The sequence below is a fragment of the Nuphar pumila genome, chromosome 14 (assembly GCF_984573655.1).
Source record: "Nuphar pumila chromosome 14, dmNupPumi1.hap1.1, whole genome shotgun sequence".
Classification (NCBI taxonomy): Eukaryota; Viridiplantae; Streptophyta; class Magnoliopsida; order Nymphaeales; family Nymphaeaceae; genus Nuphar; species Nuphar pumila.
This window is the reverse complement of record NC_143262.1, coordinates 1,428,357-1,455,208: the sequence shown is the minus strand read 5'-3', so window position 1 is coordinate 1,455,208 and position 26,852 is coordinate 1,428,357. Positions and strand designations below refer to the sequence as shown.

Sequence of the window (26,852 nt, the reverse complement as noted above, 5' to 3'; positions counted from 1 at the left end):
CAAAAAAAGAATGGCTGGGATGTGTTTCACACCCACCCATGCAATGACATACTTGAAATATCTCAAGTATGCCTCCCATGCCTCCTATGGGAAACCTCTATTTGAATTTTTTTAAAAAACTTTCAAAAATGCCATTGTATTAGGTCTTTTATGCCCCTTTTGTTTTCAAGTTTTTCAAAAGGTGTCCCAAGTCTGCCGCCCCAAGGGACCAATTCAACCTACTTTTGGTTTTGAAAAACTTTCAAAAGTGCCATGTGGCTGCCGCCCCTATGGCCAATGGGCTCCTTTTAAAAATGTTTGAGTTATTTATAATTGGGCCACCACCCAGCGGGTCAAACACTCCCAACTGGTCAAACATGCCCAACTGGGTCTATGTTTGAGCTCTCCAAGTCGAGCCCAAACATCCCACAAATTCGATTTTGGCTTTGTTAAAAAATTACACTTTAAGAATTATTGTATATATATATTTGAAATACTCAACTTTAATTCTAGTAAAACCCATAATTCTTTTAGAAATACATTCATTGCCAAATTACGTACAATGTAAGGGTTTTAAATCATTTAAACTTTTTGATTTGAAATTCGATTAATTTTATGCCATTTGAATGAAATTCAAGGTTTCGATGAAAAATGTATCACGATATGCATATATATATATACATATTTGTATCAATATATATGTGTGTGTGTGTGTGCGCGCGCGCGCGCGCACCAAGATTCAGGTAGGTTTACAAAAATATTTTTAAAAATTCTTATCATGTATTGAATTTTCTCAGAAAATTTGTGGGCCTTACAAGTATACATGATGCAAATGCATCAAATAATAATTTATTTTATTATGTGTAACACCTTCATGCTCACACACTTCACTTAGTTGTGGATATCTAAGACTGTTGTGATTGTAGTTTGAAGATCATGCTGAGTATGATTTGAATGTTTGAGAATAGTAGTGTTTTTCTTGTTGTGGTTCAGGAGATCATGTTTGTTATAATTGTATTTAGCGAAATATGGAGTGTGTTTGTTGCAGATACATGTTTGAGTATACATTTGTGTGAATGAATTTTGCATGATTGTTGTGATAACATAACTAAATTAAATTGCGTGTGCGAAACAATATGTTTTATGAAACATGCATATATGACTTTTATCTTGTGTGCAAATCTCGAAAAATGTAGGGATTACATATATTGAGGTTTAGTTGTTTCATATTCTGAAATATGCATGAAATGTGCATGAAAGTAGTTGTTCACGTACACATGCATGAAATTCATATTTTGTTTATACATGCTTCGAGGTTTAATCTACGAACACATCTGGTAAGTTTTTAAGTTCAAAAGTGTACTATGGTTCTTGGAACTTGGTTGGTGATATTATGCATGTGATGTGACATATGATATGATATATGATGTGATGCTTGTTGATTGAATGCATGAAAGAAATTATGCGATAAATCTTGTTGAGATTAATTGAATGTTCAAGTCTGAATAGTGGCTCATGACCTTGTGTCGGTCGATTGAATTGGTATATGTTGGTGCTCCGAAGTAGTAACCTAAAATCTTGTGATTTGCCAATTGATTTTATACATGCTTGTGCCTGTGTTGGTATCTATCGACCTTGAAAGTGGTCAATTGTATTGATGCATGTATGATAATAGTTTTCACAGAATATGATACCCGTTGAGGAACTATTTTCAAAGAATTCTCTGTGAGGGTGTGTATGATCAGATCAGGTAATCTGGCTAGCGCAATAAGTCTTTGTCAGTAAGTGCATTGTCGAAGAGCAAGTAGCTTGCAAAGATGGTATATTTCTTTGAGGAAGTGCATTGTCCAAGACCAGACATACCATTTGTCTAGGGTAGTAACTCTTTGTGAGGTTATATATTTTCCAGATCTGGTGATTCGCTGTAAGTCGTATGAATATTTATATGATTAAATAAAATGTTATGATGAATTGTAATGTTCTTCTAAATTGACTGAGATAGCCAATATGAATATATAAATTTGACTTTTCTTTTGTAGCATGATTATATATTGAATTCAAATATGAGAATTAGACCTTTATCGATTTTAGATCTTGATATGAAGTTATGGTTATTATGCTCATGTTAGCATATAGGTGAATGACACATCACGCCTACAAATGACTATTTTTGACTTATTAAGTTAATAACACATCATACCTACATAATTTTGTTACAAATGATTGCATTATGATTGTCTGAGTGAATATATCACACCTATATATCATAATTGATGTGTATCATGAATATCTAACTGATTTACTTAAAAAGTATGTGCGTGTGTTTCACGCTGAAATGATCAAATATGATTTGACATATTATTTATAAGAATTATGAATACATATAAAAATGATGCAATGATCTAAATGTCTTATATATATATGCGATGACTTGTATGTCTTGAATGCATGTAGATTATGCTTTATGATGTGAGTTAAGGTCGAATGAAATCTTAAGTGATGAAATACTTTTAAATGCTTTATGTACGAATGTTTGAAATGAATAACTCATGGGATGTTGTTTCCTTGTCTATCACTTGATGATTGATGAATAATATATCATGTCTTTACCTTTAAATACTTGATATATTTTCTTTAAGTTTGAGTTTGAGTTGCTCTACCAGACTTTAGCGAGTCTGACTTCGTTTTATGAAAGATAAATAATACAGGTAAAGTATGATGAGTAGTTGAAGTAAAAGATTGGTCGAACTGCATCCTCGCGGGTCCACTCTTACCTTATGATCTTTGTAGACATGATCTTTTTATTTTAAGTACTTGATCATGTAGATATACTGAACTTTTGTTTTTATACTCTGATTTTTGAAATAGAATTAAAACTCTTTATATTTCAGTCTTATATTGTACGTTGTTTGAAATATAGATATCGCGTACATTTTGATTTAATTTTTATCTCTAGTGTGACCCCGCCCAAAGAATTAACTATTTAATAAAATCGTTTCTACATTATAAGATCTGATTTACTTATATAAAAAATAATAATCTCAAACTTTTAATATTAACAAAATAATTGAAGTTAAAAATTTGAGGGCATTACACTTACCATCTTCATCTTTGAGGCACAAAACTCTTAAGCCAGGACCTTCGCCTGCAAGGCATATATTGGCGTTCACTTGTGCAAGAGAGTGACACCTACGAGAATTGAATATTGACCACCCATATGACAGCAGTAAAATTGAAAAAGGTCAGCCCCCATCTTAAAGAAGATGAACTCTACATAAGAACGATATTTCGACGAGACCATAAACAAATGTTTCCCTTAACATTCTAATGGGATGCCTGGGCTTCTCAAACACATGAAAGAATGCACCATGTGAGCCATTGGGTCTGAATAGCCAAAGCTTCATGATCAACCAAAACAGATGAAAAATTCTTGACGTTTCTCAGGACTAAAACCAACAAGGATTTCCTGATCATCGTTTTTCTTCCAACGACATCAAGCAATCTTGTGCTAGAGACACACATAATAAGACCCTTGCACACTCGACTCATTGCACATGAACAGCATGAACAAGGGCAGGATCCACGACACACTTGCCCTACACACAAACTGGTACTCGGGTCCAGGCTAAACACTCTCGGAACATGGCCTGCTTCTGGGCTTTTGCACCCAACGCTAAGCACCACCTACGCACGATAAGTGTCAGTTTAGAACATCAGGGCTATGGACGCAGACAGGTCGGTCAAAACGTGCCCAAAATGAAGGCTGAATCAGGTATAATTGCATTGCACAATTTTTATTTGCGGGTGCACTTGAGCACCCCTCCATCTTTTTCACATATCCTGTGAACTGTGGGTCCAACAGCAGCGAGTGGGCGTCCAATCCAAGCACAGCAGTTAGGGATGTCAATGGGTCCGATGTAACCTGATATCTGACCCAAATCTCTGATTCAGTAGCTAAATCTGGATCTGATTAAAAATTGGATTCAGTATTCCAAATCCGATTAAGTGTAAATATTGGGATTTGGCTACATCTGACCTGAATCCGACCCATTGACATGCCTAACAGCAATACATTTAAAATGTGCAATTTGATTGCACCTCATTCTTTTCCCCAAACTGGAAATGTCCCGATCAAGAATATTTTGAATCTCATTTGGAGACCCAGTTTCTGATCTGTTCTTAGCTTTGTGGCACCAGCTCCGAGAAGGAAGACAAGCAATATTCTTCGTTTATGTAAGGTTAAAATGTAAAAAGAGTTGAATTGGATTCTTTTCAACCCCAACTCTGACTTCACATGCATACATACACGACCCTGACCATGCTTACTGGAAGCACCTCCCTAAGGGGGACTGGACTGCAAGCACACTTCTTCTGCTCACATCGTCATTAAAAATAAAAAAATACTCGCTTTCCCCCTTCTGCTTCATGCATTGCATTGCTCCCGTATCCATTTCGATTCCTGGTAACTATCAATTGGATAAATATAATGCATGTTTCGGATCCGATCTGGATACGGATACGAGATGCTATATCCGAAATACGGGTCGGATTCGGTACTGGACCCGACCTGCTTGCGTCCATACGGCTTACCCCGTATTATGTAGATGCTTGCTGGCTGCCCACCTTGTTTTGCCCACCACTGGATCTGGAGTTTCGACTCTGACTAAGAAAACCGACGGAGGAGAGGGCGCCATGATCTGTCAGTTCTTCGTGTTATCTCAGAGAGGAGATAACATCGTCTTCCGCGATTGTAAGTTCCACGACCCTTCCCTCTTTCCTCCTTCAGAACTGCTTCTTCCTATTCAAATGCTCCGCTTGCATCTAGGGTTTCATGCGCCATTTCATTTCCCTCACTCGCAATGTTTGCTCAAATCCGCCTAATTGTGGATCTGGTTCCTCGTCGTAGAAATAGGTCGTCGAATCTTTTTTCTAGGTCGAAAGATCGTTGTTTCGTCATACACTTCAATTCGCCTCGATCTCGAATTGATCATGCATAGAGTCCGTCCTGACGATTATTTTGTGCTGCTGCAGATCGCGGTGAAGTGCAGAAAGGGAGCGCGGAGGTGTTCTTTCGCAAGGTTAAGTTTTGGAAGGGAGGCGAAAGCGAGGAGGCACCGCCTGTCTTTGTAGGTATTCCTTCACTTAAAGGTTAAGTATACGCAGAGATCGTTCTCTCGAAAATTGTTGTTGACATTTTTTCTTCTTCTTCATCGTCTCCCTTTTATTGTGTTTGCTTGTTGTTTCCTCCTCTCCCCCCCTTTCTTTCTCCTGTTCTATTCTGTGTTTTCCTGGTGAGCCTGATTCTCTGGTTCAGCATCCATGGAGACTAAATATTTTTCGGTGTACCAGTAGCTGAAACTCCTTAATTGGGAGTACTTATCTCCGCCATTTAGTGTTTTTTTTTTCCTGTTATCAAACACAATAGGAATTGCGTTGTAGGCATTTAACTCGTCCATCTCTTATGAAACCATGTCGTCCTGTTATTAGCCATATAAGGCAGACTGGGAACGTAGATAATTGTAACCATATACATAGGAAATAACAGCAATGGAGTACCACCATAGTAAGCATGCTATCTACCTACGCAATTGATCATCGCACATCATATTTCATATCCAATTTGTGAAGCAATGGTGTTGAATTCAATTGACTAATGTTTTTGATGTCTTCTCGTTTGGATCATGTGTTATCACTTTCCCTGATTCTCTTGTTCTCTACGCAGAATTTAGATGGGGTAAACTATATACATGTTAAAGTTGCTGGTTTGCTATTCGTTGCCACAACAAGGGTCAATGTGTCTCCTTCTCTTGTTCTGGAGCTATTACAAAGGATTGCTCGTGTTGTCAAAGACTACCTTGGTGTTCTTAATGAGGATTCACTCAGAAAAAATTTTGTTCTTGTATATGAGTTGCTTGACGAAGTTATTGTAAGTATTTTTGCTGACGCATTTGGTAGATTCTTTTTGGGATGTTCTTATGACATTGGTACAAGATCGTGAAGAAACTCTTTATTTTCTGACTCATAATGTGGATATGTTTCTTCTTGCTCTTGTGATACCACTTGCTAAAGTTGAAGTGGGAGTGGTCTGATATAAATTTGATTTAGTTTATAATATATTAAAATATAGCATGTTAGCATAGACACCCTGATGATTGGTAAAGAAAGAGCTTGACCAAAACTAAGGTATCCAACTAAGTTGTAGTGGTGCTTTTTGAAAAAATCATGCCTCAAGCATATGCTGGAAGCATAGGCTCGGGAGATTAGATGTGATTTGAAAATAAAATATAGACCCAAAGGAAAGTGTGTGCTTCCCCTCCCTGTCTGCATGGGTGTGTTTGTGTGCACACTAATACACCTTGTTAGAGATATTGTATTCATCACACTTCTTGAGACTTAACATACTTAATTTTTTTTCTTTACTCCCCAAATTATCATTCCTGTATGTTTCAGATATCTAACATAATTCCTTATATTGTTGCTAGGACTTTGGTTATCCACAAACTACCTCTACTGAGGCATTGAAGTCTTATGTCTTCAATGAGCCGATTGTGGTTGATGCTGCACGTATGCCACCACTTGGCCCCGCTGCCATGTTTGTGGTAATTGACATGATTCTATGTGCTCTAATAATGTGTTAATAGCTATCCTGAAGACTCGACTTTTACTAAAATCAAATTTCATTTGTTTGGTTTCTTGTGTGTTTCTCAGCATGGGACAAAACGAATGCCAGGGACAGCAGTCACAAAATCAGTTGTTGCCAATGAACCTGGGGGTAAAAAGAGGGAGGAAATATTTGTTGACATAATCGAGAAAATAAGTGTCACTTTCAGTTCCAGTGTGAGTATTTCTTGTAGTTCTTGCTAGACTCTAGTTTGAACTATTTTTCCAGAATTACTAGTGATTTGGTAGCCTGAGATATTTGTGTTTGACTAAAGTGGAATCATCATGTGTTGGGGAAAATAATTACCTATTGAAAACGAAGAGTGTGAAGTGATTTCATTTTCAGCATAAGCTGATTAATAATCTTGGTTTAAGATAAGTCCTTGTAGCTATGTCACATGGGTGCAGATGCGGGTACGGAGGGTACGACACAGCATTTTAAAAAAATGCGGGTACAGCGACACAAGATATATATAAAGAATATAATTTAATATAAAAAGGGTAAAATATAATTTAAAGAAAAAAAAATATATACATATATATTTCCCTCCTCTCTCTTGGTAACCCCACCCCACTGCTTCTCTCTCCCTCTCTTCGTAACCCCCACCCCACATCTCTCTCTCTCTCTCTCGCGGTAACCTCACCCCACTGCCTCTCTCTCCCGTTAACCCCACCTATTGCCTCTCTCTCTCTCTGAGTAAGAGAAGAAGAAGAAGAGAGTGAAGGTGCTACACCTCTCTCTTTCTCTCTCTCTCTATTCTTCTCCTCCCCTCCTACTGCCGAGGGTGGGAAGGGGGAAGGTTTCGACAGGAAAAAAAAGAGATTGTGGGTTTCAGGTTGGGTCTTAGTTGGATCCAACCCAACACATAGGCCCCTGTACCCGTGCTGCACCTGGTACCTGTACGCGTGTTGGGCTGTGTCGACACGGGTACGTGGCCTATTTTGCCGTGTCTTTGTGACATAGCCTCGTAGGAACTTGTTTAGATTAGAGTGTTGACAGCGGGTTTTAATGGTGTAATTGTAAATATATATCTAGAAAGTGAGCAGCATGTCTCAAATAATAGAGTTGTGACCTCTTGAGGAGGCACATGATGGAGTGCTTTGAGAGAAAGCAAGAGACCTAATTTTCTTATGTTACACAAGTAAGAACTTCACAAGTCCTTTTCTTTTCCTTCACAAATACATCATATTTTGCTAGGTGCAGTTAAAGAAGTTGGTAACATGTTTTTCTTTTATTATGGATAGAGGAAATATAGAAGGCTATGTCACATAGGTGTGGGTGTAGGTATGGGTATGGGTGCAGCTGCGGCGATACTTTAAAAAAGCTTGGGTACAGGAGTATATATATATATATATATATATATATATATATATATATATATATATATATATATATATATATATATAAATTTTTTAACAGCAGGCCTGGGTTCAGCAGAGCTGGGTTCCACACTTGTGACAACGAGAGAGAGAGAGAGAGAGAGAGAGAGAGAGAGAGAGAGAGAGAGAGAGAGAGAGAGGAGGAGGAGGAGGAGGAGGAGGAGGAGAGGAGGGGTCGAGGAGGGCCGCTGTCGTCGGAAGAGCCGTCAGAAGAGGAGGGGTCAGGGAGGGGGAGGAGTCGGGGGAGGGAGATGGAGTCGTGCCCTAAAGACCCTCCCCCCATTCTTAATTTTTTTGGTCCAAAATGGACTTGGTCAGAGTTGATCGAGTCCAGATAGGATAAATACAAACCTGCGTACTGTTGACCGCACCTGCATCGTGTCGATACGGGTGCGACACCCGATTAGCTGAGCCCATGTGACATAGATAGAAGGTTGTTGAACATTAAACGTAGAACTGTAGAGGTCAAGAAATACTGTTGAATAAAGTTACAGTTTATTAGATTGAAAATACCATTGGAAGTTAATTCAAGAAGCAAAAACATTGTATTAACTGAAAAAGACAAAGATAAAGACAACAAAGAGAGCTAAAGTCTTCGTGATCTTAAGAACCAAGTTGCTTCTTCATTCTCATGTGCTCAGAAAACTTAATCCAATAGTCAATTCCCCTTCAGATTTGAGATCAGTACTCCATTAGTCACTATCTGGGGTCTTAAGCTCCTCTTGAATGTTGCCTTGTCTAACAAATACCGTAAAACACATACAACAAAACAACAACAACAACAACTACGCCTTCATCCCAAAACAATTGGGGTCAGCGATATGAACCAAAAAAGAAATTCATTTTGGGTCTTCCACATGAATCCTTTTCCTCCAATCATTTCTATCCAACGCCATGTCCTCGGTGAGGTTCAAAGCATTCATATCCTTTCCTATCATCTCCATCCAAGTCTTCCTAGGCCTACCCCGACCTCTTTTAACTAATATATTTTCCCATTTCTCCAACCTTCTAACTGGAGCATCATTAGGCCTTCGCCGAATATGTCCAAACCACCGTAAACGATTCTCTCGCATCTTATTTTCAATGGGTGCAACACCTACCTTCTTACGTATCTCTTCGTTCCGAATCTTATCTTTTATTGTATTTCCACACATCCATCTAAGCATCCGCATCTCAGCATCCGCATCTCAGCTACACTCATTTTTTGAATATGATGTCTCTTGGCAGCCCAACATTCCGTACCATATAGTAAAGCGGGTCTAATAGTCGTCCTATAAAACTTTCCCTTCAACCGCAATGGCATTCTACGATCGCACAGCACTCCAGTAGCACTTTTCCATTTCATCCACCCAACCTTTATCCTATGATTTACATCTCCATCAATTTCTCCATACTTTTGAATGATGGATCCCAAATATTTGAAATAATCATTCACCGGTATATCTTGCTCACCAAGCTTCACTACACTCCCATCCCTACTTCGTTGCTTACTAAACCGACATTCCATATATTCAGTCTTACTCTTACTCAACTTAAAACCTCTAGCTTCCAATGTCTGTCTCCATAATTCTAACTTAGCATTAACCCCAGCTCTAGACTCATCAATCAAAACAATATCATCAGCAAACAACATACACCATGGTACATTTTCTTGAATTGATCTCGTAAGCTCATCCATCACTATCGCAAATAGGAAAGGGCTTAAAGCAGATCCTTGATGTAACCCAACCGTTATCGGAAAATTGGTTGTCACCCCTCCACAAGTGCGGACATTGGTTACTACTCCTTCATACATATCTTTAATTATACTAATGTACTTTAGAGAAACACCTTTCTTCATCATTGTCCACCAGAGAACGTCCCTAGGTACTCTATCGTATGCCTTCTCTAAATCAATAAAAACCATATGCAAATCTTTGTTCCTCTCTCTATATCTTTCAATAAGTTGTCTAAGAAGATTAAAATGATAGATTCAATACACATGGTTTCAGTGTATGTCAAATGACAGCAGATAATAGTCATGTCTAAATCAAAGAAATGAAAGCAACTTAATAATAATCATGTCAAATGACGTAGCTGATTGAAAAAGATGTAGGGTAAAAATATCCTATCAGTCTACATGGGTCAGAGATTTAGCAAACTTTTAGAAGTATCAGGTAGAGCCGTAGGGGTGCTGTTTTGACTGTGCTGTGATGTATCTGCAATGATTTAATGCTTCATGTATCTCAAAAGAGTTTCAATGGTTGAACTTAGTTAAAGACCCAAGTTGACTTTAGTTGGAGACTTGCCATCCCTATCTTGCATACCCAAGATTAGCCTCTCTTACTGTTAGCTACGTGGCGGAGACTCTGGTTTTTGTGCGATTGAATGTGTTTTATAGGAAAAGTGTGAAACCGTTGCTAAGTATTTGCAATTGTAAGATGGGCGCCTGAGTTTTGGATGATGGTCAGATGGCCGCCTGCAAACATGATACTGGATCCATACAGAGTTGTTTTTTGTGTTACAGATAGTCATCTAATGACTGTATGAGGGTTGTCTGGTGGCTTGTTTTTTATCATCTTTTTATATATTATGGTTCTGAATAAGTTCTTGAACATTAAGCTCTTCTAATCAATTATATCTTCTTTTGCATCATAAAATGCAATGAAGAAAAAAAAGGAAAAATAAGAAGACAAGTGGTTGCTTGCTAAAGACTAACCAGCCTGTACTTGATGCAGAATGTGTTAGAATGTGGAAATTTCCTATCTTGCCAGCTTCCTTTGTACTGAAACTTATTTTCTTTTTGTTATTTCCTTTTTTGTTAGTATAGTTCCTCAGAACAAATTTATTGTTACTTTTGGTTTGTAAACACCATGTTATATCATAGTTCATACTATGTTCTACTTCTGACAGCACTGTTCTTGATTACCAGAATTCCCACCTTGCTATCCAAGTGCACCCTAAGTGTATCTTTGTGTCCTTGTGTCATGCTCTTTATTAAACTATCATATCTGTGCTATATCCATATCTGTGTCTGTGAATGTGACAAACAAAATACTAACATTGATCTCTTACACCATCTTGAGTAGCATAAGATTTAAACATCCAAAAGGGTACTCTGTTTTACATGAATAGACTTCCTTTTATTTCCAGATGATTTTGCAACTTTGTTAGATGTTACTTCATCTAGAACCAGTTCTATGTTGCTTTCAGCTTTTTCAATCCTCTGATCAGTATTTGAGTCACTACATCTGTTCTTTCCAGTCACCGATATCAGCAATATTTTGAAAATATCACGAGAAATACTGATATTTTAAAGTAGCCGATATTAAAGGTAATATCTCACAGTATTTTCAAAATATCTCGATATTATCACGATATTTTTGGGGAAAACTTTTTTTTTTAAGTTTGCATTTCCTTTTTTTTGTTTATTTTATATTTAAAACCTTTAAAACATGTTTCTTTATATTTTGGAAGAAAAATAATGTTGTTATTTTCTTAGCTTTTTTGTTGTTATTTATATTTTTTTTTTCAAAATTTTAAACTCATGAGATTGTTCCGAGATTTTTCAACTTTTGAAAATCTCTCTGAGATAATAGGTGACCATGGTTCTTTCTGCTCCTTTGATACTTTTCTTTTTTTCTTGATTCACTTTTGGAGGATATAAGCTGATATTATTGGGATTAGGGTTATATCTTGACTTCTGAGATTGATGGGACCATTCAAATGAAAAGCTATCTTACTGGCAACCCGGAGATCCGTCTTGCACTTAATGAAGAGTTAAGCATTGGGAGAGGGGGAAGCTCTACCTATGGTATGCATCTTTTTTTCATTTTTTTTCCTCCACCTGTCTTATGTAACAGTTTGTTGGTGACATGCACTATTGAGGTAATGCAGTGCATCCGGCTTCTGTATTAGCGGTGGTACCTGGATATATCTAGGTGCTCTATATTCATTTTTTCACAAACTATTACCATGAGTGTCAAAGACTCACTGATTTTATTGATTTATGCTAAGTGTATTATAAGGACATTGAATGCATCTGATTATCTTGATCTTGAATTATTAGTTAAAGCTGTACATTTATTTTGGTCATTTAGGGCATTTAAACTGAAACTAACAAATCAACATTTTCCTTTTGCGACATTTAAAATCATTAAAAGCATGCTTGACAATCCTTTAAACATGTAGGGGCATCCTCTCGTTCAACATTTTTTCTCTTTTCTTTGTAAGGGTTTTGAAGGCACAAATGCATAACATCTTGCTATCTAGCAGTTGGTATTGATGACTATATCAAAGGAGCCCAGGATGGAATATTTGTAGAAGCGTGCATTATGAGAGTGTTTTTTTTCCTTAATAATCTAAGGTCTTTCTTTACTAGTTCAATTTGGTAGGCTAGACCTGTGCAATTGCGAGGCGAAGCCAGTTTAGTCAGGTGTTTTTTTTCCCTGAAATGATGGCAGGATTATCTCTTACTCCTGCAAGGAAAGGATTGCCAATATCAATTTATCCTTAGTGGTTGCTTAAGTCAGTGTTGCCTTGAAGGAAATGACATCCTTTTGGGGAAACTTGTGTTATATGCACATCAATGTCCAATGTTGTCACCTCAGATGTTTTGTTATGCATCTGAATGTTCACAAGACTAATGTTATCTTCAGCTGATCGGTTGCAACTGAAGTCCCAAACCATATTTTAATGACAGTGAACTTTATGCAGATTTCTGATCAGACAGCCTGTCTTGAATAAAATTGCTCTCTTCTTGGTTGCTAAGTTTCCTATTTCCAAATGAGATGAGATTTCCAATTAAACATTTTATCTTTTCTTTTTTTTCTCCCAGTTCACTTAATTCATTTTGTCTAAGTTATTTTGCTGATTGTGTAGATTTCTGTTCCTAATATAGGAGGTACATACATTTCTGACCGCAGAGAATTATAACTTGATCACTTGTCGTTTATCTCAGGTTACAACAGTTCTGCTGGAGTGGGGCCAGTGATATTGGATGACTGTAATTTCCATGAGTCTGTGCATCTTGATAATTTTGACTTGGACAGAACATTGACTCTGGTGGGTATTAAGTTGGAAATAGACTCATTTTCTGGTTGTCATTTTTGAAGGCTTAAAGTTCCTGATTGTTAGTTGGTGTTATTTGATCAAGTTTCAATTAAACAAGGACTATGGAGTTTGGTTGATAATGATGGTGTTCGATGCTGAATGGCTGCGGTTACAATCTTGACAGCCTTTTTCAAACCTTGAGCTAATTTTGTGTTTGATGCATTGCAGTTTTCTGTTTAAAGTTATTTCTATTATTGTATGATCTACAGGTACCACATGATGGAGAATTTTCTGTCATGAACTATCGCATGACTCAGGAATTCAAGCCTCCCTTTCGAGTGAACGCAGTCATAGAAGAAGCTGGAGCTTTCAAGGCATGTAGGCATACCATCAACTATTTAAGGGCCACAAATTCATGATTTGTAATTATGTTAGTGAATTGAGAGTAGTCTCAGATCAGTATAATGACCTTTCATTTTGATCTTCAGGCAGAAGTAATTTTGAAAGTGCGGGCTGATTTCTCTCCCACCATCACTGCAAACACAATCTCAGTATATATGCCGCTACCAACTTACACAACAAGGTCCTGCCTTATTAACTGTTCAGCTAGTGTATCTTTTTTGTAATCCAGATAAGTGCTTGAGATGGCTATAGTAATATAGATGTCTACCCTGCCTTCTCACATGTTGCGGTACTGGCCACGTTGTTTGGCACCTATTTTCTATAGCAAAAATTAGTAATACTGGTGAACTTTTATCTGTCAAGAGTAGCATATTCTACCTTGATGCTTTTTGAAGGAGCACTGGTATAGCTTCTTGTAACAGTTCAAACAGTTAAACTAAACATTTTATTTGTCATGATCTTCTTTTGTCGGTCCTAGTTTACCCTGAAGGTGATAGTTGTTGAATACAGCAAGAGAACTAGGCGTCAGATTTAGGGATCTGATGGAAATCTGAGGTCTCCAATCAATTCGTTAAAGATGGCTGAGTGAGGCAAAAAAAGTCTTCTTTGAGTTGACTTTTGTGAGATCCCAAAAAAAGGAATTATAAATCTATATTTGCATTCATGTTTTAGAGTAGATGCTTTCATCTCCATAGGCGAGAAGGCCTGTCCCACAAATGGTATTCTGCAGTTGCCACCACTGCTTCCATTATGATCCAAAGACGTGATTTTATACAAATAAATAATAGATGATTCTACCTCTAACTTCACTTTCCTTGTTCTCCCCCCAAAAAAAACCATTTCTCTTGACCAAGTTTGTTGGGTCTGGAAACGTTGCAACTCAAGTTTCCTAGATCCATGTGAAGACCTAATTATAGTAGGAATCTTTTTTTATTAAATCCTTTTCATAGTACCTTTCTTGTGCCCTTTTGACTCTCTCTTTTGTATTGTAAAGGAGTCTTTGTGGGTAAGCCTTAAGTATGGGGTGAGGAAGAGTCATAATAGGACTTGGTTGTCTCATGTGTATGGGTTATAAAAGAGGACTCTGATAGGGACGTTGGATCCATTTTAGGCTCTGGGATTTTGGATGCAAGGGTTGAAGTATCTTGGGTCCTCTCTCTTGTATTCTCTTTGATACTGTGAAGAAGAGTTTGTTGTTGCTGCCCCGTGGATGTAGGCATACATGTCGAACCAAGTTCAATCTCATGTTTTGCTCTCTTTACCTTGCTTTGATTGATCTCGATGCGTGTGTGCCCAAACTTAATTCCAACATCTGGTATCAGAGCTTGGGGTTCGTGAGGAGCTTCCAAAGTTCGAGATCATCAAGTTCGTTGCCTGTGCAAGATGTCTTCCACCAAGTTCAAAGTGTCAAAGTTCAACGAAACCAACTATGCCATGTGGAAGTTGAAGATGAACGCGGTGCTTGTGAAGGTTGATTGTGCCATGGCATTCGAACGTAGTGCAAAGAAACCCATAGGGTTAATTGATGATGATTTCAATAAGAAAAATCAGATAGCAATGTCAGATTTACTTCTTGCACTTGATGATTCAGTGTTATTCAATGTGTCTGATCAAGCTATTGGTAAGGGTTTGTGAGACAAATTGAGAAACATCTACGAGAGAAAGTCTATGTCTAACAAGATCTTTCTCCGTCACCAACTCTATAACTTGAGAATGAAAGAAGATTCTTCATTGCAAGAACACTTTAATAACTTCAACAACTTGATTAGCTGATTGATTGTTGTAGAGGTCAAGATTGAAGAAAAAGAAAAGATTGCATCATTTTTGTGTTCGATGCTTGATTTGTGGGATGGATTGATTATGAAAATTGGAAACACTAAGGATCTCAACATGGGGCCAGTTGTTTCTACCTTGCTTGCTGAAGAAAGTCGCCCTAAATTAGGTATGAGTTCCTCAACTTCTTCTGCTGATGCAATGATGGCAAGAGGCAGATCTATGGAATGGGAAAAGAGTGGGAGAAAACAATCCAGGTCCAAGTCGAAAGGCCGCAAAACCGTGAGGTGTTGGAAGTGTCAAAAGAAAAGCCATCTAAGTATAGATTGCAAGACTCCAAAGGGAAGTGCCAGTCAAACCAAGTGAATCCCAAACCTGATTCTAAGGAACCAAAGACAAGTTCGAAGGCTTCTCAAGGAAACATAGACGAGAATATGTTTCATGTGAAGATGGAGAGGTGCTCTTTGTTATCCCCGGTGATAGCTTGGAGCAAGACTCCAAAGGGAAGTGCCAGTCAAACCAAGTGAATCCCAAACCTGATTCTAAGGAACCAAAGACAAGTTCGAAGGCTTCTCAAGGAAACATAGACGAGAATATGTTTCATGTGAAGATGGAGAGGTGCTCTTTGTTATCCCCGGTGATAGCTTGGAGCATGATTGGATCATCGATTCTGGTGTGTCCTTCCATATGTCTCCATCTATGTCACATGGGTGCGGGTGCGGGTGCGGGGATTCGGCACTTCCAAAAAACCCGGGTGCGAGGGTGCGGCAGGGGCAAAAATGTAAAAAAAAAATTTATATATATATATATATAGATATATATATATCTATATATAAAATTTTGAAGTTTTAACAGTTTAACATTTAACAGTAAACATTGTCATAAACTCATAATATGATTCATCATGCATGCAGTATATCAACCTAAATATCAAATTATCAATCAAATAAGTAAAGCAATTACATAAATCGACCTAAATATCAATCAAATAAGTATGCATAAAAGAACTAAATTACATACCAAAGTATATCCTGATGAAGTAATGGATGCTAATAATTTTCTTCTTCATCATCAAATGCATTATTAGAAGGAATACTGGGCTCAGCTAAATCTATGTTTGTTACGTTGAATTCATGTTCTCCCTCGAAGTCACACTCTTATGGGTTTACATTCCAAAATTTGGATGTTCCTTGTCTGCATTCTAAACCCAATTTGAAAATGATAAATACAATACAAGTATATTTAAATGAAAACTAAAAAATAATCAAATAACTAAGAGAGCAAATGGGGGAGGGGCTCGGCCCCTCCCCTGTCGACCCAAAAAAAAAAACTGATGGGGGAGGGGCTCGGCCCCTCCCCTGTCGACCCAAAAAAAAAAAAGATGGGGGAGGGGCTCGGCCCCTCCCCTGTCGACCCAAAAAAAAAAAAAAAACAGATGGGGGAGGGGCTCGACCCCTCCCCTGTCGACCCAAAAAAAAAAAAGATGGGGGAGGGGCTCGGCCCCTCCCCTGTCGACCCAAAAAAAAAAAAGATGGGGGAGGGGCTCGGCCCCTCCCCTGTCGACCCAAAAAAAAAAAAAGATGGGGGAGGGGCTCGGCCCCTCCCCTTTCGACCCAAAAAAAAAAAAAACTGATGGGGGAGGGGCTCGGCCCCTCCCCTGTCGACCCAAAAAAAAAAAAAGATGGGGGAGGGGCTCGGCCCCTCCCCTGTCGACCCAAAAAAAAAACTGATGGGGGAGGGGCTCGGCCCCTCCCCTGTCGACCCAAAAAAAAAAAACAGATGGGGGAGGGGCTCGGCCCCTCCCCTGTCGACCCAAAAAAAAAACTGATGGGGGAGGGGCTCGGCCCCTCCCCTGTCGACCCAAAAAAAAAAAGATGGGGGAGGGTCCGCCCCTCCCCTGTCGACCCAAAAAAAAAAAAAAGATGGGGGAGGGGCTCGGCCCCTCCCCTGTCGACCCAAAAAAAAAAAGATGGGGGAGGGGCTCGGCCCCTCCCCTGTCGACCCAAAAAAAAAAAAAGATGGGGGAGGGGCTCGGCCCCTCCCCTGTCGACCCAAAAAAAAGAGGTAGATGGGGGAGGGGCTCGGCCCCTCCTGTGCCGAAAAATGAGGGAGCAGGGGAGGCTCAGCCCCTCCCCTGCCGACCCAACAAGAGACCGAGAGAGGGGGGGGGGGGGTGCTCGCCCCCTCCCCAGCCGACCCAAGAAGACGAGAGACATACCTGCCAGCTGAGAGGAGGAGTCTGGGAGGCGGAGCTGGGGGCGGCGGCGCTGGGGGCGGCGACGCTGGGGGCGGCGGAGCTGGGGCGGCGATGGGAGAGCTCGAGCTCAGGGGGAGAGAGAGGAGAGATTAGGGCAAATATTTTTTTTGCCCTAATCCTCCTCATTTTCATCGGGGGGGGGGGGGAATTTTTTTTTCGCCCAAAAATTTGGACAAAAATGACCCTGGGTGCATTGACCGCACCCAGGGTCGTGTTGACCGCACCCGGTGCCGCACCCGCACGCGATCCCGCGTCGCGTCGCGTCGACGCGGGTGCGGCACCTGTTTTGCCGAGTCCCTGTGACATAGGTCTCCATGTAGAGACTACTTCTACACCTATGTCACATGGGTGCGGGTGCGGGGATGCAACACTTCCAAAAGACCCGGGTGCGGGGGTGCGGCAAATATATATATATATATATATATATATATATATATATATATATATAGTCCAAAAGTTGGACATAAATGACCCTGGGTGCGTTGACTGCACCCAGGGTCAATGCGGGTGTGGCACCTAGTTGGAGAATCCCTGTGACATATTAAAAAAAAATTTCTTGGCAAATTTTTTTAAGTCTAAAAAATTGGACCAAAATGACCCTGGGTGCGTTGACCACACCCAGGGTCGGGTTGACCGCACCCGCTTCGCGTCGACGCGGGTGCGGCACCCTGCTAGACGAATCCCTGTGACATAGTTCTAAACATATCAACCATGCAACATAGGTACTGTTTACATGGGAAATCAAACTCATTTAGAATAACTAGAATCGGAGATGTCAGAATCAAGATGTTCGATGGCTTCACAAGGACACTTTCTAATGTGAGGCATGTTCCAGATTTAAGGAAAAGCTTATTATCTTTTTGAAGACTTAACCAAGATGGTTTTAGATTTTCTAGAGAAAAGGGCCGATTAAATATTGTCAAAGGTGTGCTCGTGGTTGCAAAGGGAGAGTTACAGGACAATCTGTACAAGTTGATTGGTGATACCTTGGTCGGTGATGCTATTGTTGCTAATGCGGTGACAATTACATGACATAGGCATTTGGGTCACATGAGCGAGCAAGAACTAAAGGTACTTCGTATTGGAATATACTTCCAGGTTTGAAATCTACTTTAGATTTATGTGAAGATTGCATATTTAGTGAGTACTCAAAAATACCTTTTGATTCATCTAAAAACAAAAGTAAAGATGTATTAGATTTAGTACATTCTGATACTTGGGAGTCTCTTATTGAATCTCTTGGTGGGGCAAAGTATTTTGTTTCTTTTATTGATTTCTCCAGAAAAGTATGGGTCTATATGTTCAAAAGGAAGAATGAAGTTCTTGCTTGTTTTAAGAAGTTTAAAGCATTTGTTGAGAACCAAAAGGGGAAGACAATTAAATGTTTGAGAATTGATAATGGAACAGAGTATACTAACAATGATTTTAAGGAGTTTTGCTGTGAGCACGATATTGATAGGCAACCAATATTTCCAGGGAATGCACCACAAAAGTGTTGCTGAACGTATGAAGCATACTCTCATAGATCGTTCTTGAAGTATGTTGAGCATGGCTGGGCTAGATTAGTGCTTTTTGGGCAGAAACTATCAGTACGACATGTTATCTAATGAACCGATCTCCTTTTCGAGCACCTGATTGCTGAATTCCAGAAGAGATATGGGCCATAAGCCAGTTGACTACTCTTTCCTGCATACTTTTGGTTGTGATGCTTATGTTTGGATTCCTAAAGAGCAAAGAACCAAGCTTGATGTGCGGTCCAAAAGGTGTATTTTTCTTGGCTATCCAAAAGGGATAAAAGGGTACAGATTGTGGGATCCTACCACCCACAAAATTATGATTAGCCGTGATGTAGTTTTCAATGAAGATTCTTTGCAGAAAAGTGAAGCAGGGTAAAAAACTCCAACACAAGAGATGGTCAAGATTGATTCTCCAGAAAGAATAATGAGTCTACCTAACACCCCAGAGGTAGATGTCCATGGAGAAGATACTGAACAAGAGCATGGTGATCTTGATATTCCAGAAACAGTTGCCGATCAAGGTCGGCCTGTGTGTGATCGCAGAGAACCCACTTGGCTTCAGGACTATGTCACAACATATGTATCACAGAGGAGAACGATATATTAGAGAAGCGTGCAAATCTGTTGATGCAACAAAGTGGAGGTTGTCCATGGAAGAAGAGATGGAAGCTTTGCAGAGAAACAAGAGTTGGGGATTGGCTGAGTTGCTCAAGGGCAGGAAAACCATTGGTTGCAGATGGGTGTATGAGTTGAAAAAGGATGCTGCTGAAAATATTGAAATATACAAGGCTTGTTTTGTAGCTAAGGGTTATGCTCAACAAGCAGGTATTGATTTTAATGATTTTTTTCTCCAGTTGTTCACATGACCATGATTCGTGTTGTTTTGAGTATGACCGTGATTCTAGATTGGAACTAGAACAATTAGATGTGAAAACAACCCTTTTGCATGGGAATCTTGATGAAGAAATTTATATCTCAACTCGAAGGCTTTATGGAAGAAAATAAGTTGGTTTGCAAGTTGACCAAATCTCTATACGGTTTGAAGCAGGCGCCAAGGTGTTGGTATAAGCGATTTGATTCTTTCATTATGAGGTTGGGATTCCAAAGAAATACGCAGATCATTGTGGCTATTACCGTTCTACAGGTAATGAGAGCTTTATGATTTTGTTACTCTATGTTGATAATATGTTGGTTGTAGGAACAAGTAAGAATGAGATTGCAACCTTAAAGGCTCAGTTGGCTAGGAAGTTTGATATGAAGGATTTGTGGGCAACCAATCAGATACTTGGGGTGACATTACATAGGAATAAAAGCAATAGAAAAGTTTGGATAACTCAAAAGAGATATGTTGGCAGGATTTTGAATCATTTTAAGATGCAGGATGCCAAACCTGTCTACCCTGTTTTTTGTTGGCTATAAGTTGTCTTCCAAACAGTCCCTTAGCTCAGATGCAGAAAAGGAAGACATGTCTCAGGTACCGTATTCATCTGCAGTAGGAACTAGGAAGCCTTATGTTTGCCATGGTTTGCACAAGACTTGACATTGCACAAGCAGTGGGAACAGTTCGCAAGTATATTGTGAATCCAGGGAGAGCTCACTGGAGTATCATGAAAAGAATTTTTCATTATCTGAGGGGTACTTCAGATGCTAGTATTTGCTACAATGGAGATAGTCTAAACTTGTTTAGTTTTGTGGACGCCGATTTCGCAGGTGATCAGGACATGCAATGGTTTACAACTGGTTATGTGTTTTCTTTAGCCAGTGGTGCTGTTGGGTGGATATCAAGGCTACAATCCATAGTAGCATTGTCGACTACTGAGGCAGAATACATGGTGATTACACATGCTTGCAAAGTGGCCATATGGTTGAAGAGATTGATTGAAGATCCGGGAATTCATCAAAAGAAGGTTACAATTTATTGTAATAGTCAAAGTGCCATTCATCTGGCAAGAAATCCAATTTTTCATGCTCAGACTAAGCACATTGATGTTCAATATCACCTTGTCATGATCTTATTGATGATGAGGTCTTGTTTCATAAGGTTGGCACCAAAGACAAAGTAGCAGATACATTAACTAAGCCTATTGAGAAAGAGAAGTTTGAACAATGTAGGGCTTCTTTTGGGCTAGTGGTCACTTGATCTATGGTGACGTTGGGTAGCAGTAAAGAGGTGATTTTCCACACAATTGAAGAAATTAGTCTTCAAATGGGAGAATGTTGGGATTGGAAACCTTGCAACCCAAGTTTCCTATATCCACGTGAAGACCTAATTATAGGAGTCTTTTTTTTGTTAAGTCCTTTTCATAGTACCTTGTGTCCTTTTGACTCTTTCTTTTGTATTGGAAAGGAGTCTTTGTGGGTAAGCCTTACGTATGGGGTGAGGAAGAGTCATAATAGGACTTGGTTGTCTCGTGTATGGGTTATAAAAGGGGCCTCTAGTAGGGATGTTGGATCCATCTTAGGCTTTGGGATTTTGGATGCAAAGTGCTGAAGTATCTTGGGGCCTCTCTTGTATTCTCTTTGTTACAGTGAAGAAGAGTTCTTTGTTGCTGCTCCGTGGACGTAGGCTACGTGCCAAACCACTTTAATTCTTGTGTTTTGCTCTCTTTACCTTGCTTTGATCGATCTCGACGTGTGTGTGTTCGAACTTAATTCCAACAAAGTTCATTGTTTATGTTTCTACAGGGTTAGCTACGAGTTGGAACCTGGCGCAGTAGGTCAAACTACCGACTTCAAGGAAGCAAATAAAAAACTCGAATGGAGTTTGAAAAAGGCACTTTTCTTTATGTTGGCTCTGAGTATTGGTTATGCTTAATCATCTACCGTATACAGTAGGCTTGTTACATGTTTGACTGACTGCAGAAACAATTTTCCAGATTGTTGGTGGATCTGAGCATACTTTACGTGCAAAACTTACATTGTCACAGGAATCACACGGTAGACACAATTTTGGTTGACTTGTTGCTTTATTTCCATTTATTGATTAAAGCTTCCTTTTTTCCTTTTTCTTCGTTCTCTGTGAACTATTATATATGAGTTTATTCTAATAGTACTTGCATTTGCATCTGAAACAGCAAATATAATGAGAGAAGCAGGGCCAGTGAGCATGAATTTCACAATTCCAATGTACAATGCTTCCAGGCTTCAGGTAACTAACTTGCATCTAAAAGCTGATGATGCTATCTTTGCTCATGTATTTTCATCTGCCACAATGAAGGAACCCAAGAGAAATAATTGACCAGCCTTTTGTTACCCAGTGTGAATTTTTTGGCGCACTTTTCTTCTTACACAATGCCTAGTTGATTTTTCTGGAATAAATTCATGCAGACTTGAGTTAGGCTAGTGTTCATGTATATCTATCTGTTCTTTGACTTGTTGTGCCAGTCTGTTTGTCGTGCAATTCCGGCAATTCACCAATTTACTTACTGAGTCTATTTTTCAAGCATAATCACACTGATTATCAATATTTTCAAAATAAGAAATGTCTTGCAGGTGTTGAAAAAACATGTTTATTTTTTAATTTTAAGGTATGTCACAAAGATACATCGGCATGAGGACACATGATGCGAGTTTGACTTGTAATTTTGGATTTCTTTAGGAAATAGGACAAAAGAATACACACAATATTTTAATTTTTTAATCAATAAAAACTATTTTTTGATATTTTAATAGTAAAAAAGTACAAATTTTGCTAAAATAATATTAAATTATTAGTAGAAAATGTTAAAATAATGCCTGTATGCATCAGTGTCTGTTTCAGCATGTCTGGGCATGTCACAGGGACACACCCAAAATGGTGTTTCCCTGTGATGTAGATTTTCAGTATATTCTTCAAAAGATCAGAAAATATCACAAAAATGACAGGAATCTCAAGGAAAAATTCTGATATATATTGTTTTAATTGGGTCAATTTAACAAATTTTCTATGTTATTGATACTTTCACATTTTTTCTCACTAATAACAAATCCATTTTCTCAAAATTTTCCTAAATTTTCCTTTTTATGAAATTCCTAAGATTTTCCTGAGAAAAATGGTGAAATTGCCTTACTCAGAAGCTGTGGGTGTGGGTGTCAATGCTGGTGAACTATGTTTTCAAAAGTCATCGGCCTTTCAGATACAAACAGCTGCATATTCTATGCTTGTGAATGACAACGAAATCATATGCCTACAGCCTATAGGGGAAAGCATATTTGAATGATCTTAAGTTGCTGATTATCAGTCTTGGAGCATCCTCTCTCGTTAAAAAGAATGTCATTTTATTGTTACTGCTGGGAACGATTACTATGCAAGCACGATTAAAAGGTTGTCTCTAGCTGCAAGTTTCGAGGCAGAAGTGCCTCCCGTCTTTTAAAAAGAAGTCGTTTGATTGTTGACTGTAGGGATCAATAACCATGCAAGCACCGTTGGATGCTCATGTTTCTTGCTGCAAAATTTTGACTAGTCTACATGCCATTCGTATACTGCAAATGATGCATCTGTTTCTTGTTGGGCACAGGTACGATATTTGCAGATAGCAAAGAAATCAAAGACGCATAATCCATATCGATGGGTGAGATACGTGACACATGCAAATTCATACGTTGCCCGTTTATGATTGGCGGATCCAGGCTCTTGCTTTGTGTGTGTATGTGTGTGTGTGTTTGTGGGTGTGCGTGTTGCTGAACTAGAAATATTTCTGAGGAAGAATTGACAGAGGGCGCCTGTTCTTGTGAGAGGAAATAATTGTCTTCATTTTCGTGTCTTCATGGAGTCGCTCTGAAATTAAAATTTGTTCTCCAATTTAGTTGATACAACAAATAGGATCCTCCTGGTTCCCACCGAGCCGATCCATTGGGAGGTAAGTATTGCTTTGGACATGTTAGATTGGATTCACCCTAATTTATTTCTGCTGTGCTCTCTACCGCTCCCAAGTTTGTTTCTTGTTGGATGGGGAGCCCACCTGTTCTGTATTGGGATCAGTTTTTTGTGGGTAATTTACATATAGGTGCCTGATTATGATGAATTTATGCTTAATTGCCTCAGTTTTTAAATATCTAAAAAATTCTTACCTTTTAAAGAAATTGCTCAGATGATAGTGTCTTCTACTTTTTCTCCCCCAAAACTTGCCTAGTTGCCTTAACCATAGTTACAAAAGATGATAAGCTACAAAAGTGATATTAAACACTTGAAAATGACATGTTAAAAGGGTAGACTGGTGGGAAATTTTGATGTCCCAGAAAAAAAATTAATGCTTTTTTCAGATGAGAACATTTAATGCCATTGCTCTAAAAGCCTTGTCAGCTCTGCGATTAATTTTTTACATCTTTCTCTCTCTCACATTTAATGCTATTGCACTCAAGTCTTGTCAGTTCCGTAGGGCAGGTTTTAAATACTTAAAAGTGTCTTTAAAATGGGTCGACACGATTACTACTTTGAATTACAAACGGGTTGCGAATTTAATAATCATTTTAAATATAAACTGGTTGCAGGTTGACGGGTTTGTGTAAACGGGTTGACCCGCTTGCCTAACTCGTTTATTAAACGAGTCGAACGGGTTGGCATACCCCTAACACGAACCCGACCCGTTTAATAAACGGGTTAGGCGGGTTGACCCGTTTACGACATGGACCTGTTTAAGCTAAACACGAACCCGGGCGGGTTGGGTTGATAGGTTGTGTCAGATTTTGCCACCCCCAGTCATGAGGGCTCACACCTTTTTATTGATATGATTCCTCAATATGAACTCACAAATGCGGTACATGCGAGGTCCACAATACACATGGCAGAATGGGCAACATGGAATGAGATTCTGTGCAGGACGCTTGGATAGGTCCTTGGTGAATGAGCGATGGGTCCATGAATATCCCAACACTGTCAGGTCACAATGGAGATGTGTGGCATCCTCTATTTTTTTTTTTATTTTGAACACTTAAAGAAGGTTGTGGAGAAGTTATCAAATCCTGCTGGGAGATGAGATTGTATGGTTACCCTATGTACAAAGTAGTGAAACTTAATTGACTCGAGGATTGGAACAAAAACAACATTGGTCATATCTTGTCTAGAATTAAGGCCATTGGAAAGGAGCTTGAAGCCTGCCAAAAGGAGATGGAGGAAGGAGATGAAAGACAAATTCTAAAAGAATTAACATTGCCTCAGAAAAAGAAATCTAGAAACAAAAATCAAGATGCAGATGGCTCAATGAGGGGGGAATAGAAATTTGATGTTCTTCCGTGCTGTTGTCAACAAAAATATAATGCAAAAGAACATATCCTTCATCATAAATGAGATCAATATTGAAATCAAAGAAAAAAAGATATAAAATAAGAGGCATTAGCGTACTTAAGGAGTTTTTTCTGAGGGAGAGTAGCCAGAGGAAGGAGAAGGGCAAGAAGATACTAAAGTAATTGAAGAGGAGAATCATGAGATGAATGCAGAGGTAGGGGTGGCGGAAGGTGACATTTGAATTAGATCTCGAAAGTGCCTTTGGTCCTTGTGGGTTTTCAGGTATCTTTTTTGAAAAATACCGAGACATCGTTGGAGGTGATGTTTTTAAGGCGATTATGATTTTTTTCAAAACCAGGATAATACTCAAAAGAATCAACCATATCAACATTGTTCTTATTCCAAAAGTGGAAGTAGCCAACAAATTTAGTCAGTTCAAGCTCATTAGCTTATGCAATTTTGTATATAAAGTCATAACCAGAATCATCATTAATAGAATGAGAGGGTCACTTGAAGGGATCATAAGTAATATTCAGATGACCTTTTTGAAAGGCATATCAATCCAGGACAACATTCTCCTAGCCTATGAGATGGTAGATTCAATGACGATGGGAAAGCTAAAAATGCGTTATGTTTAAAACTGAATTGATGAAAGCGTATTACAGAATATGATGAAAATTTCATGAGAACACGCTTAAAAGGTTTGGGTTTCATCAAAGATGGATAGAGGTTATAATGCAATGTATCACAACCCCCCAGTTTGACGTCATCACCAATGGTCAAACTAGTGATTTATTCTCTAGTAGGGACCCAATGTCACCCTTCCTCTTTCTGTTGGTTATGGAAAGACTGTCTCTATACATGAACCAATAAGAACAGGAAGGTCGTTTAGCAACTTTTATGCAGACAATGCTCTAAATTTTCTGCAAGACATGAGACATTCCATACGAAATTTTCTCACTGATGAATGAATTTGAACAGCAGTCGGGACTTCAGGTCAACCAGTAAAAAACCATCTTCATACCTTTTTAATCTATCCGAGGCACGGACCACTCAAATCCAATAGTTGAGTGGTTGGCAGGCTAAAAGCCTCCCAGTGACCTATTTGGGCCTCCCTCTATTCAAAGGAACCTTATTTTTTTTAAATATTTACTCAGAGAAACCGCCCCAGGTGCGGAGACCTAGCTGCGTTGACTCAGCCTACTGTACTACGGTCTCTGTCCATGTCGGCATAAAAATCCGAGGGCTTACCGCTTGACCCCAGGGGGTCACCAAGCTTCAGCTTATGCAGGGGGATGCCACCCATGGGATTTGAACCTAGACTGCCTGTCTAAGAGTCTAGGCTCCATCCCACTACGCCAAACCCCTTGGGTCTAGCATGTGTGAAAAGTTGAGAGAAATTTCAGGCAAAATTAAAATCATGGCATGGCAAACACCTTACATTGGCAGCCATAATTGTACTTATATAGTCAGTAAGTTCCTTTCTGATTTTCTGGATGAGCTGTTTTTGCCTCCCAACCTCTATTATTTAAGAAATTGAGAGAATCATACACAATTTCCTTTGGCATGAGGACGGTTACCACAAACATCACCATCTATTAAAATTGGAACAAGTATGCAAACTGAAAATGGAAGGGTGTTTTGGAATAAG

General features: G+C 39.0%; 1 protein-coding gene across 1 annotated transcript; it reads left to right on the top strand.

The window, feature by feature from the left end:
* The first annotated feature begins 4,605 nt into the window (after positions 1-4,605).
* On the top strand, positions 4,606-23,910 carry LOC149816023 (Clathrin adaptor complexes medium subunit family protein). Its single transcript, XM_089986668.1, has 13 exons — positions 4,606-4,729; positions 5,011-5,105; positions 5,702-5,905; positions 6,462-6,578; positions 6,688-6,816; positions 11,686-11,812; positions 12,959-13,062; positions 13,320-13,428; positions 13,543-13,633; positions 21,685-21,772; positions 21,876-21,936; positions 22,074-22,147; positions 23,496-23,910. Coding segments are annotated over exons 1-9 (945 nt in total). The 5' UTR covers positions 4,606-4,671; the 3' UTR covers positions 13,545-13,633; positions 21,685-21,772; positions 21,876-21,936; positions 22,074-22,147; positions 23,496-23,910.
* Positions 23,911-26,852: the final 2,942 nt, after the last annotated feature.

Coding starts and splice junctions, on each gene's coding strand:
- LOC149816023 (XM_089986668.1), top strand. CDS start 4,672: ATGATCTGTCAGTTCTTCGTGTTATCTCAGAGAGGAGATAACATCGTC. Junction 6,579..6,687: donor GCCCCGCTGCCATGTTTGTG/GTAATTGACATG, acceptor TGTGTTTCTCAG/CATGGGACAAAACGAATGCC. Junction 11,813..12,958: donor AGGGGGAAGCTCTACCTATG/GTATGCATCTTT, acceptor CGTTTATCTCAG/GTTACAACAGTTCTGCTGGA.